The 12,984-nt window shown below is 34.2% G+C and overlaps 1 protein-coding gene across 6 annotated transcripts; it reads left to right on the forward strand.

Moving 5' to 3' along the window:
• Nucleotides 1-112: 112 nt before the first annotated feature.
• On the forward strand, nucleotides 113-12,584 carry LOC105205836. Of its 6 annotated transcripts, none has more exons than XM_026131770.2 (10): nucleotides 113-268; nucleotides 778-876; nucleotides 1,052-1,407; nucleotides 1,818-2,094; nucleotides 3,671-4,386; nucleotides 4,694-5,287; nucleotides 5,505-6,630; nucleotides 7,060-7,444; nucleotides 10,255-10,654; nucleotides 10,831-11,124. In XM_026131770.2, the coding sequence occupies exons 3-10, from the start codon at nucleotides 1,096-1,098 to the stop codon at nucleotides 11,122-11,124; spliced, it is 4,104 nt and encodes a 1,367-aa protein (XP_025987555.1). In that variant the 5' UTR covers nucleotides 113-268; nucleotides 778-876; nucleotides 1,052-1,095. The 6 variants fall into 6 exon arrangements, with proteins under 6 accessions (XP_025987555.1, XP_025987552.1, XP_025987553.1 ...); XM_026131767.2 differs by having other exon boundaries at nucleotides 114-268; nucleotides 963-1,407; nucleotides 10,831-12,584; XM_026131768.2 differs by having other exon boundaries at nucleotides 126-364; nucleotides 963-1,407.
• The last annotated feature ends 400 nt before the right edge of the window (nucleotides 12,585-12,984 follow it).

Genomic DNA, 12,984 nt, shown 5'->3' on the forward strand with positions numbered 1-12,984 from the left:
ATTTTTTTGATGGAAAGCACCCTAAGCACCATTCAAATGCGATTGGTTTGTATCTTTAGATTTAGCGAATTAGATTCGAGTGCAAATTAGTTGTCGAACGCGCCCATTATTCAAGGACCGCCATTTGCACGCGCCATCTGGCACTCGCTGCTCGCGGTTAAGTATCACGTATATCGTGAGTTCAGAGTTTCCTCTCGTAGAAGACGAGATTACTATCGTTGGCGTTGTATCGAGGTTGACCGAGGTGCAACGGATCTCGTGAGCATTGGTGAGCACGTCTCTCTGTTTTTGGCAGCTTTGAGGTTGAGATTTGTTTCGCTTGACAAAGCGAACTCCACCTAACCTGATCTCTAAACTTGATTCGGTTAGTCAATTCTTTTACGGAATATCACCGAATCAACTTAACGATTGCTAATCGTAGACTCCTATGATAATATTTCTTGGCAATTGATCATAGAATTTTAACAGACTATTATTTTTATGTATACTTTTCTAAGAAAGAGAGGGGAGAGATGTAGAGAGAGAGAGAGAAAGAGAGAGTCTGCCACGATTGATCGAGGAGCACCACCTTGACAATCTTAAAATTTGTGATCAAAATTTGCAGAGAAATAAACTCCGTTTAGTCTCTTGTTTTCTATGTATGCTCTATATACGTTACAGTAATTAACATAGAAACACATTTTTAATATGCAACCATATACATTCTATTTTTGAAACTAAATGTATGAAACTCAGGTGAAACTATGGTACTAATGATTTTGTTTGATTGTTTCAAAGTTGCGGTATGTGTACAAAGGAAAAAGCAATTGTATGCTACAAATTACAGAATGGACAGCTATAATACTGTAATTGGCACTAGATTCTTCAATGATTAAGGTATTTTATTCTGTTGTAAATATTTTAATAAGTGAAAGATATCTAGTTTTGTATTTATTTTTTTTACATTTTTATACCGCTAATAGTATCATCTCAGGTATAAGTGAAGACATGTATCTTGAGCAAAGAAGTAGAAAATATTGGATACCGAGGTAAATGTTGCCACATGTTACAGAACAAGTACAAGCGATTCTAAAGAACAAGAAGAAAAAGAACAAGATGTCGAATCCTGAGACCAGCAAGCGCGATCACAATTACAGTGAATCGAAACCTGAACATGCCAACAATGGTACCAGTAATGCTGCTAAGGTATCCAAAACAGGATCTGTCGTAGGTCAAATTCGAGATATCGACGAGCTGAAAAAGATTGCACCACGCGTCCGTCTACCAGATACCGAGAGCTTGAACGAGTTAACAAGGATTTCATCCCTGAGTAACAAGTCGCAGAAGAGCGATGCATCCGTTCTGGAAAGAACGCGGCAAGAACTGAGAAAATACTGTCGCACCTGTGCTGGCTTAAAATTGCCCTTGGTACGTGCTTTCTATTTTTTCTTTTTTCTAATCAGTGGTCTTTTATAGTTTGAATTTAATTTTATTAATCAAAACGGGAAAATGAATTAAATGAAAATAGATTAGTAAACAAAATATAAATAAACAGGTAAAAATTGAATAATTAAAATTGAAAAGGAGAAATATTGTAGTAGATGGATCGATTTGTGTGTTTTAAGAAGGTTAAAAATTTGAAACAAAATTTATTTTACTTTTATATTATCATGATTTTTATTTTATTTTATTTTATCTATCGATTATTATCCATTATTATTAGCATTCTGTTGATATAATTATTAATTTGATTATTACTGGTTACCTTTATATCGTTACGTTTAACCATTGTATCAATTGTGCCACAGCTGCACTCACTATCGATTCGTATATTATAGGTGGATATATTTAGTGAGAAGGGCATCAAATTGCGATTGAGTCAGCAAATTAAGCATCTCGAAGTGAATCCTTACGATAGTCTCTCCACACAGATGTGCATGGATTGTATCTGCGACCTTAGAATGAGTTATAAATTTTTTATGCAGATAAAAAAAGCTGAGGTAAAACTCAAATCTATCCATGTTAATCTCACGACTGATAATGCCACGAAGATGGTAACGTTGACCGACAAGCCAATTTTAACAACAAATGAGAAAAAGCATCCATCTTATTCAGGTATTCATTTTTTTCTCCATGCATTTTTTTAAATTCTTTTTTACACGTGTCAACTCGTAGTAAATATACGCATGAAGTATGAAGGAAGAAGACTCGACTAGAGTTGTGTTCCTGCACTGCGATAAAAGTCTATAGTTTACGTTAAATATACTATAGATTTTCAGTGTTGACAGTGAATCTCTGAACGTAGCCTTGATAACGCGCGAACCGAAAAAGCTTCCTTCGATTCGTGATCCCCAATTGAGAGGCAGTCCACTCAATGAAATAATCTGATAGTCTGATCTGTGTGGACACCATTTGCAATTAACCTTACCTTACTCAATCAACCAGGCTTTTTAGCTCAGTTTGTTTACTTGTGGCTGTATACATTTATATCACGAAATAACACGTTGGATACGTAAATATACCACCAAAAAAATGGAAAAAAAGCTTTAGAGTTAAAAAGAAGCCTTTTTAAAACTCACGCGGAAAAACTGTTCAATAATTGGCGTGAGGATGGAATTGTTGCAGAAGGCTTTATTGAAGCCTATTGGGATTTTAACTATGGCCGCCTTCTTCTTCTTAGACAATTTGGCACCCGCTTCTGAATTAATTCACCAGAAACGTTACGGCCATCCCTCGAGCAAAATAGTAGAATTCAAAGCTCAAAGACAGCAACGCTAACCCGGCGGCTGATTGTGATGCAATCGACGATTAGAAAAAAATAACAGTATCGGGCGAACACGTCTGAACACGTAAACGACCCCAAACGGACTCAACTATGGCCACCTCAATGAGGATTTTCCACGTCTGTGTTCATACTGCACACTCATTTGAGAGTATGAATATAGACGTGGAAAATCCTCATTGAGGTGGACATAGTTAAAATCCCAATTGCACAATGAAAAACAATTGGAACAACGGCCAATAGTTTTTAACCAATCAGAAGCCACGAAAAATATCTGTGAACCAATCAGAAGTTGCGAAATGTATTGCCTGTTATTATTCCCCGTCGGAATTAAACAAAGAGGCTGATGAGTCTTTCAAAGGCACTAAGGCCCGGTTGTTCTATCTTTTGGTAAATATCAAAGGTGGAACAAGCGTGCCAAAGATACGAGTGTTTTTTTCTGGTACGCCATTTTTAGTCCCTCCCCCCTCCCCCCCACTTCTAATTCTAATTCTCAGTTGAACGGCGAGGCGAGGTAGCGAAAGGGCAAGAAGCGAGGGAAAACACTAAAAATTGCAAATCATAGGAATTGATAGAAATACCTATATCTTTAATGCCCTAGTCTTTCGTTTTCTGTCTCTTTCTATCAGCTAACGCGTTCGTGATTGACTCTTCTATTCTAGATATATAATCTCTTTGGCCTCACGTCACTGCTTAGAAAATGGCATCTCTATATGGAAAAAGCTGTTCCGTTCAGTGGACTGCCTCTCAATTGGAGGTCACAAATCGGGAATCCTTTCCGTTTCAGGGAATTGAGTCTCCTCCTTCTTACTTTATGATTATACATTATATATGGATTTATTCTTGTATATCTTTGATAGCTACTTATGTTACTATTTTTTAAAAATAAAGTTCTCTTTTATTCTCCAGAAACAAAGCAGGAATTCCAATTATTCCCCCCAATCCAACAAAATCTATCTTTATCGTCTACGAAGCATGAAAACCAAACGACTGAAGATCAAGCAAACGACTCTGTCCCCAAAATCTGTGCTATCTTTTCCTTGAAAAACGAATCAAAGGTGAATTCTGAAAAGGAGAAGGAGAAGAGGAAGAAAGAAGAAGAAGAAGAAGAAGGGGAGGAAGTGGAGGAGGAAGAGGAGGAGGAACAAGTGATACAGATAGGAGGAGGGATATTCGAGGAAGTGGCAGAGGGAGAGGATGAAGAATCTATCGAGGAATTTGATCCCGAAGATCCTGCGCTGTTGGAAGAAGACGATGAAAAAGAAGAAGTACCGTCAAGATCACCCGCAACCGTCTACAAGTATGATATGGCGGCAAAATCTTACGTGAAGGTGGAAGGAAGTGAGGAGGGAGTTTCCATGAAATCTGAACTCTCTCAGACTTCAGAGGGCGAAGGAGAAAATCCAAGAGAGGGAATGAGGCAGCCAAACATTTTGAAAAGAAAACTGGTAATGCCAACGATAACGACGAAGAACGAAGGAGAGGATGATGTACAAAACGTAGTAAAGGAGCACAAGGTGCAAAAGTTGGATACAAACAATCTCTTGAATAATCCTCCCGAAGAGGATGGAATTATGTACGTAACTGTGAAAGGATCCAAGCCTAATGAGATTCTTCTGGTAAAGGTACGAGAGAGAAATATGTTGAAAATTGCATCAAATTGATTAAAATTTAATAAATTTTTTAAATATATTTTTGCTTCCTTCAACTTTGACATTTTTTACTTAATTTTTTACATTTTATTAAGAATTTATCTCTTTGATTTTTTTTCTTTTCACTCGTTTTTACACAAATTATTTATGCTACATCTTACATTTTATTTTGTTCTCTTATCAATTTGTCACTCTTATCACGCGTACTCGATAAATTTCATTATTTTCGTCCTGTGTTTTCAAACACAATATTTACAATATAATTACATATCACTTTCAGGTCAAGAAAATGGACAAACCCGTGGAAGCCAAGCGTGCGATAACTTCCACTGATTTCAAGCCTGTTGAACGTTTTCTCAAACGTTACGAAACGCTTACATCGAAGGATTTCTCATCTCGACGTTCCGATGCTCGCGAGCAAATAATTGAGGAACAAATCGAAGAATATAAAAAGAAGCGAGAAAAAGTGCTTGGTCAGAAGCGAGAAAAAGATCTTGGAGGTCAGTCGGTAATAACGTTCACCGTGAATGAAATGCAAAAGGAAGTAAAAGTAGAAGACATTTCTGCCAAGGTAAACTTGAGTGCCGACTCGAAGGCAGAAGAAGAAACGACAGTTTTGAAGGAAGAGGATGAAGAGAGAGAAGTGGAGAAGAAGGAAGAGAAGATGAAAGAAGAGGATGAAAGAATTGACGAAGGTGAAGAAAAAGTCAATGATAACACGGAGGAATATCTCTCAAAGTTATCAAGATTAAAACTAAAGTCGGAAGAGACGAAGCGGAAAAGGGAAAGTTTGCAGAAGAAACCGGACGAATCATACAACGACGAGAATTTGGAGAAATTAGTAAAAGTTTTGGGGGAAAAGGAAAAGATGCAGGTAAATGAAATTTCGTTAATAGACGCTATTAAGGCTTCAATTCGATTCGTCTTATTTATTTTTCTGTCGTCAATCGTCTTCAAGGAAGTCTTCATTCGAATCATCCGGGTCCATCTCGCGTATACGATTCTTTATTCTAATTTAATTGCCATTCCAATGTAATTTTTTTAAATTTGTTATTTCTATTCTCTCGCTCAATTTTTTTCCCGCATTCTAGGAATTTCAAGAATACTTGAAGCAGCGTAAAATCGTTCTTACTCGTCTCAAGGACGAGGACATAATCTCTCTCTACGAAGATCGTTTCTCCACCACTTTAAAATCGCTCCCTAAATTGTTGCCAGACCTTATCGACACTCAACCTCCTATCGATCCTCTTTCCGAAGAGCGCTATTTGGAATGCGATTACTGTACCGAAACTTTCTCCAACCGCGATGTCCTCGAGGAACATCTCAAGTCCCACGACTACCGTATCCTTCATTGTTGCGACGACTGCGGAGAAGAATTTCAAACCAATAAGGCGAAAAGAAATCATAACGTAATTTGCGAGAGAAAATTGATTTGCAAATATTGCGACATAATTCTGGATTCGAGAGGAAAAAAACGTCAACACGAGCAGAAACACGTCGATGCCCTTTACGGTCAACTTTGCGACATTTGTGGAGAAAGATTCAAACACCAAGGAACTCTGGATCAACATTTGAAAACGCAACACACAAGTTTAGAGAAGATTTATCAGTGTCCAAAGTGTCCAAAAAAATTTGCTTTCAAACAAAAATTGAGTTTTCATTTAAAATCTGTTCATACGACTCTAAGAGCATATCTTTGCGAGGATTGTGGTGCGGATTTTAAAAATCCTGCAAGCTTGAGACATCATAGAATTAGAAAGCATCAACCGGTTGGAAATAAAAGGGAATGTCAAGTTTGCAGGAAATTGGTACCATTTTACAGTTTATCGAAACACATGCACACGCATAAAGCTTACAGTATCCAGTGTCCACATTGCGACAAAATGTTCAAAAACAGCTCGACCTTGAAGCAACACGTGAAAATTCACGAGGATCAAAGGCAATATCGTTGCGATACCTGTGGCGTTGGATTTAATCGAAGGGATGGTTTGAGGTTGCATATGAGGGTGCACGAGAAAACTGGTAGTAGAGGCTTGAAAGAATGTTCCTGTCAAGTTTGCGGGGAAAAGTTTCCGAATCATTCGACTTTGGTGATTCACAGAAACAGAGAGCACAAGGATGGAAGGCAGTATACGTGTCACATTTGTAACAGATCAATGATTTCGACGAGATCGCTCGAGTGGCACATGTCGCATATTCACAACGAATTGATGCCAGGTAATGCGCGCGAGGATGCTGCCGAATGATTTCTAAATCTTTAAGCCTTGTTAATCGGAATACGATATGTTTTTGCATTCAATTTTATTCATTGTGATATTTTCTGCGACAACATTATCTTATTAAAGTACTACGGTCCACCGTTCTACCAACCGAGCTACCGAAGGTTCTTTATCGTTGGAATATTCAACGCGAAGAATTAAAAGAAATTATTTGCGAGAAATTTATTTTAACCGATAGTATATATGAAAGAATAAAAAGTTGAAAGTTTTTTTTATAGATATAGAATTTTCGACGTAACGAAAAAGAATTTCTATATATTTACCGTCATATTTGTTACATACTTATTTCACTATTCTATACGCGATACACGCACCTACGTGCGCGTATGCACATCCAGAATAATTACAACAATAATTTCTCTGATAGGTGTTACTCGGGACGAAAAAAAGCGTGTTTCCTGCTATCATTGCAACAAGACTTTCAAAACGGAACTGATTCTTCGTACGCATATAAAAAATACACACATGGAGAAGGATCCGTTAAAGTGCACCGACTGCGAGGCTATCTTCACATCCGAAGTACGTCTGCGTCATCACATGATGGTTGTGCACAATCGTCTCGAGGGTACTTTGGCATGCCCTCACTGTCCGAAACGATTCGTTAATCAATTACGGCTAAAGACTCACATGATCTCTCATTCCGAGGAAAGGCCGTATACCTGCGAGATTTGTGGTTTCAACCTCAAGACGAAGATCCAGTTGCTTAAGCATCATCAAAACCGACACAGCGACGAGAGACCTTTACAGTGCAGGTAAATGGATTATTTTAATAAAACAATTTGCAATTTTCCGAAATAGCGAAAGTGAATCCTTATGGAATAATGGCATTAAGAAACTTGACTTGTTCCTGTTATCTAATCAGTACAAAATTACCTTTTCAAAAAAAAGGTAAAAAAAAGGTGCTAATTTATGTGTGTGCGCGCGCGCATCTTATCTATAATTTTTTTTTAAAACTCAAGTGGTACTATTTTTTAATTCAACCTAAATGTATTTTTTCCAAAAAATGTATGAAATCTTTAAATTGCGCCAATTATAAAGAGAATATATTGCTGTTTGAAATAACTGTTGTACTACTTTTAACGAATAAAATGCAAGTGATAGTATATTTATTTTTTAAGTAAAACCCAAGTAGCGGTATCTTTAATTCTTTTTTAAATAAAATTCAAGTGATACTGTCTGTGTATTTTTATTGAAACATTTTTCTGTTCTAACCTAAGTGGATGTACTTAATTTAAAAAAGTTTTAATGAAATATGTAACATTTAATCTCAAAGAATTAAACAGAAATGAGAATGTTTTATTAAAATAAAAAATTTTTAAACTACAAAAAATTGGCGCTACTAAATGTCTAACTATAATCTAAATAAAATGTAAAACAGCAGCGCCAATTTGTACTGATATCACGCGTTTTTGTAGTGTTAAGCAATATATTTATTTTTTGTGATGTCATGATTTCAACTTACAAGATTATGCGCGCGCGCGCACGCGCACACACACACACACACACACACACACATATATATATATATATATATATATATATATATATATATATATATACATATATACATACATACATACATACATATATATACCAAGCAAATCAAAAACTGCTTACGTGAATATAATAAACCTCAACTCCCATCCACAATAAATAATATGTCTCTTGTATAGACAAGATTATATATTATGCACTTTTTTCAACCGAATTCGTTTATCTCGTACAAAAATGTGTTGAATAAGTGTATTATTAATAAATATATGCAGTTAAAAATATATATTTTGCATTAACTAGAGTCAATATTATATTATACTCCTACGAATGCTACGTATAAAATTTTTCAAGTGTCATAAGATATGATTGACAAAGTATATGAATATGATAATGAAACATAGCTAATTAGATTGCATGAGCCTTATTAAATTTATTTTTATCTTTCTATCTTTCTCCAATGCATATTTTTCTCAGCAAAAATGTGGTTTGCTTTTTCTCAGGTCTACCTCTAAGTCATACTTTTTTAACTCTAGCATAATGTAAATGTATATTTTGAATGAATTGACGTTTGAAACAAGTGTCAAATGATTGAATAAAGATATAAAAATATGTGTAATTTTACAAGTTGAGTCTCAAAGGTCTTAACGCTGCGTATTCTCTCTGGTTTTAGAAATTTGTAACTAGATTAATTAATAAGTATGGTAAGTACATTTTGAATCCTGTTTATTAAAGTTAACAAAGTTAAGTGTAGCTCTTACAGTATATATTGAGTTCACTAAACTAGTTAAAATAATACATGATATTAAATATGCTCGCTGTGTTACAAAATAAATGTTAATTGTAAATAAATAATATGTGTTAATCTCGCTGTTACCTGATATTTAATAATATTTCTGAGCGTCTTGTAAAAGATATTTTTTCTTATAAAAGATAATTCATTTTGTAACACAGTGAGCATATTTAATATCATGTATTATTTTAACTAGTTTTCAGTAAACTCTATATACATTGTAAAAGTTACACTTATTTTATTAACTTTTTTAATAAACAGGATTCAAAATGTACTTACCTTACTTATTAATTAATCCAATTACAAATTTCTGAAACCAGAAAGTACACACAGCGTTGAGGCCTCTAAGACTCAACTTGTAAAATTACACGTACACCAGGCATTGGAATCATTTTTATATCTTTATTCAATTATTTGACACTTGTTTCAAACGTCAATTCATTAAAAATATACATTTACATTAACGCTAGAATTAAAAAAGCATGACTTAGAGGCAGACCTGAGAAAGCGAACTACATTTTTACTGAGAAAGGTAAATATGCATTGGAGAAAGATAGAAAGATAAAAATAGATTTAATAAGGTGCATCCGATCTAATTAACCTCGTTTTATTATCATATTCATATGCACTTTGTAAATCATATCTTCTTATGACACTCGAAAAATTTTATACGTAGCACTCGTAGGAGTATAATATATAATAATATTAACTCTAGTTAATGCAAAATATATTAATTTATTCGATGTACATTTGTTTTTATATTCACGGCACATTTATATATTCAGTAATTTAATGTTGAAGGTTGAAATAAAAATTTTAAATTAGTAAAATTTATAAAATTAATAAGTAACGTACCATTTCTTTTCATTATTTATTTATTATTGTGTATCTTTAACAGAAAAAAATTTATTCTTATCCCAAGAGTATGTATGTACAAGATTATTTACTTCTTGAAATATTCAAGTAATCTGTTACAAGTTGTAACTTTTTTCTGCAAAATGTACATGGAATAAAAAAAAAAACAATTTCATAGTTCGCACCAAATCGTTGAACTATCGTCACTTACGTATTTTGAGAAATATACATCTCATTAGAGGTAGAAAGTTAGGTTTACTGTTGAAACGATTGAAATACATTTCAAGTATTATTACGCATAATAACGGTTCGAAATGTCACAAGCGTTTGCGTACGGAATAAAAAAATTGAAAATGATATCCATACTATTCGTTTCATTTACGTCGTTTCATTACGTCATCTATCGTTTATTACATTTTTCAGATATTGTCCTTGGCGATGTAAGCAAGTGAGTGCCCTCGTTTGCCATGAGCGTACGCATACCAATGAACGTCCATATTCGTGTAGTGTGTGCCGGCAACGCTTCAAATATCTCGGCGACAAAAACAAGCACGAACGTCGTCACGAGAGTCTCGGTGGTTCAGGCTTCAAACGTATCGTGCCTGGGAGAAATGTCAAATCAAAGCGCCAAACCGGGGATACCTCCGGATCTGAGCACGAGCAGAAGGATTCGACGAGTCGACAGGACATGCAACTTATCGAAGAACAATACGAGGAACAGCAGGAAGGTCAATACGATGAGAAATTTTCAGAAGAACAGATAGTTAAATTCGAACAGGTCAAGTTTGAAGCTCAAGAGGAATACGGAGAAGTGTACGAACAGGTAAAGAGCTCGCGCTTGTGGAAGCTCTTCATTTTCAAATTTCTTCATTTTATCACCGGAGAAGTATTGAACAAAATGTATCGATAATATTGTTCAAGGTTAGGCGTAAAATGCATAACATCGTAACTTGATATTTATGCCTATCGGATGAATCTCATTAAATTTTTTAATTTCAGGAGTATGAAGAAAGTTCGAGAGAAGCATCGGAAGCCACCGAGGTAATTATGAACATGGAGGATTCCAACGTGTACACGGAGGAGGTTACGGCCGATAATATCGAGTCTGGTGCGGAAATCATAACGGATGAAATAATGACGAATGACATTTTGCAATCCGGCGCTACTGTCATGCAGTTGCAACGCAAGAATTCAGGGGAGATTCAAGTGATACCAGTGGTGTTATCACTACCCGATTTGACCGACACAAACGAAGTTAATCTAGCGACTGCGTCAATAATGTACAATAATTAGATTTTATTTTTCTCGTAGTTTTGCGTGAATTCAATGCACTTGTTAAAGATTCTCGAATCTTTAAGTTTTTGGATCCTATTTGATCTCTTTAACCGTGGAAAGGTTGGTTATCATGGAATCGTACGAGTGATGGTACGGCAGCAAAGATGGCATTTTGATTTCTCTTAGAAATCCTATGCAATGTAAAAAATTGATTTTTCTTAAATTTTCTATACATGGACATAATTTTATTCTAGATGCAGGATGTTCCGTAGGATTTATTTTCTTTTTTTTTTTAAATACACAAACATCCACACACAAACAAATACACGAAGAAAACATTAATAGAATATTTCGTCAAGAAAAATCAAAGAAAATTAATGAAAACCCAAACGAAAGGTTTTACAAATGAATCATCAATATTGAATATTGGAGATCGCAGAGTGCTAAGAAGGAAAGGATAAAGAAGGTGATGGAGAAGAAACTAAAAATTTAAAATTTTTTTAACGAAGAGAGATAAAAGTTTTCAAAAGCATTTATTATTATTGCAGAAAAACTTGTAAAAAAGACTTGATAAAATGTATGAAATTTGAAAATTGATAATTACGAAGAAGAGATTCTTATCGAAGGAAAAAGTGCAAAAGACTATGTAAAAAGGAAACGAAGACTTTTGAAAGCGCTTGTTTTGTAAAATAGCGCGATATACTATGTAATTAAACTATCTTGTATAAATCAGCGAGTGTGATACGTGCGTATGTTGCGTGTGTTGTGACATGATTAAATAAATCATTCTCTGTATTACCATATTGAATCAATCTTTACAAAGATTGTATTGGGCGCTTCTTCACAATGAATCGTTTATTCTCTATTTGCATTCCCTGTTTTCTGCACCTTTTTTTAGATATTTCTTTTAGAGTGAAAAGTTTTAATATCGTCATCGTCATATCATCATTATTATTATTATTATTTTCCGTTTTTTTTTCTTTAATACATTTTGAGTGCAAAAGATGAAAAACGAAATGTGTACGTATCTGACGTGATGCAATCACATGTATAAAAGACCTTATCTGTCGAAATCACGAAATCTGTTTTTTTTTTTTTTAGCTGCACTTACTGCCTCTTATTTCAACAAACCTTACATGTATTTGTTTTCATTAATTTATTTCAAGTGCAGGAAATGCAGTTAAAAAAATAATTTGAATATTTAATACGATTTAAATATTCTCGCTACGTGTTCTTGTACTCTCTTTTTCCCTTTTCTCTAAATCTTGAATTTATCTTTCTAGATATATTATTAATTCATTGTAAATGCAAACAAAACAGTGTAACATAACACGATTAAAAAACAGACTATGCTTTTAGTACATTACTTATATACAATGTTAATGCTTATATTTTACGGAAATAGTCGAGGTAACGAACTCAGCTTATACCATACATGTTAAGTCTTGGATAAGATATAATATATGTGATAAGAAATATATGTTTTTCCACTGTTTCATTATTCAAACGATCTCTTACCTTTTTAAGATAAAAATTTCAGATCTCTAAAAAAATCACATGAAAATCAATATATCTGATTTTATAGGAAAAATCTGCACTTTTAATATATTTGCAGATGCAGATAAAATCGAAAGAAAAAAAGGAGAGCTAAATATAGCGGTGGGAAGATAATTACATATTATTGCTTTACATTAATTTAATAAAATTAACGTGAAAAGTACTTGTATACGAAAAACTTGAAAAATTGGATAGGCATACGTAATTAAATAAATAACAAAATTTTATGTAAATGTAATTATATCGTTTACAACTTACAACAAAATGATAAATTTTAAAGTTAAAAGACAATTTAATTATTTCCAGAATCGATATATGTAT

Source organism: Solenopsis invicta, chromosome 5 (genome assembly GCF_016802725.1).
Source record: "Solenopsis invicta isolate M01_SB chromosome 5, UNIL_Sinv_3.0, whole genome shotgun sequence".
In the NCBI taxonomy this organism is placed as follows: domain Eukaryota; kingdom Metazoa; phylum Arthropoda; class Insecta; order Hymenoptera; family Formicidae; genus Solenopsis; species Solenopsis invicta.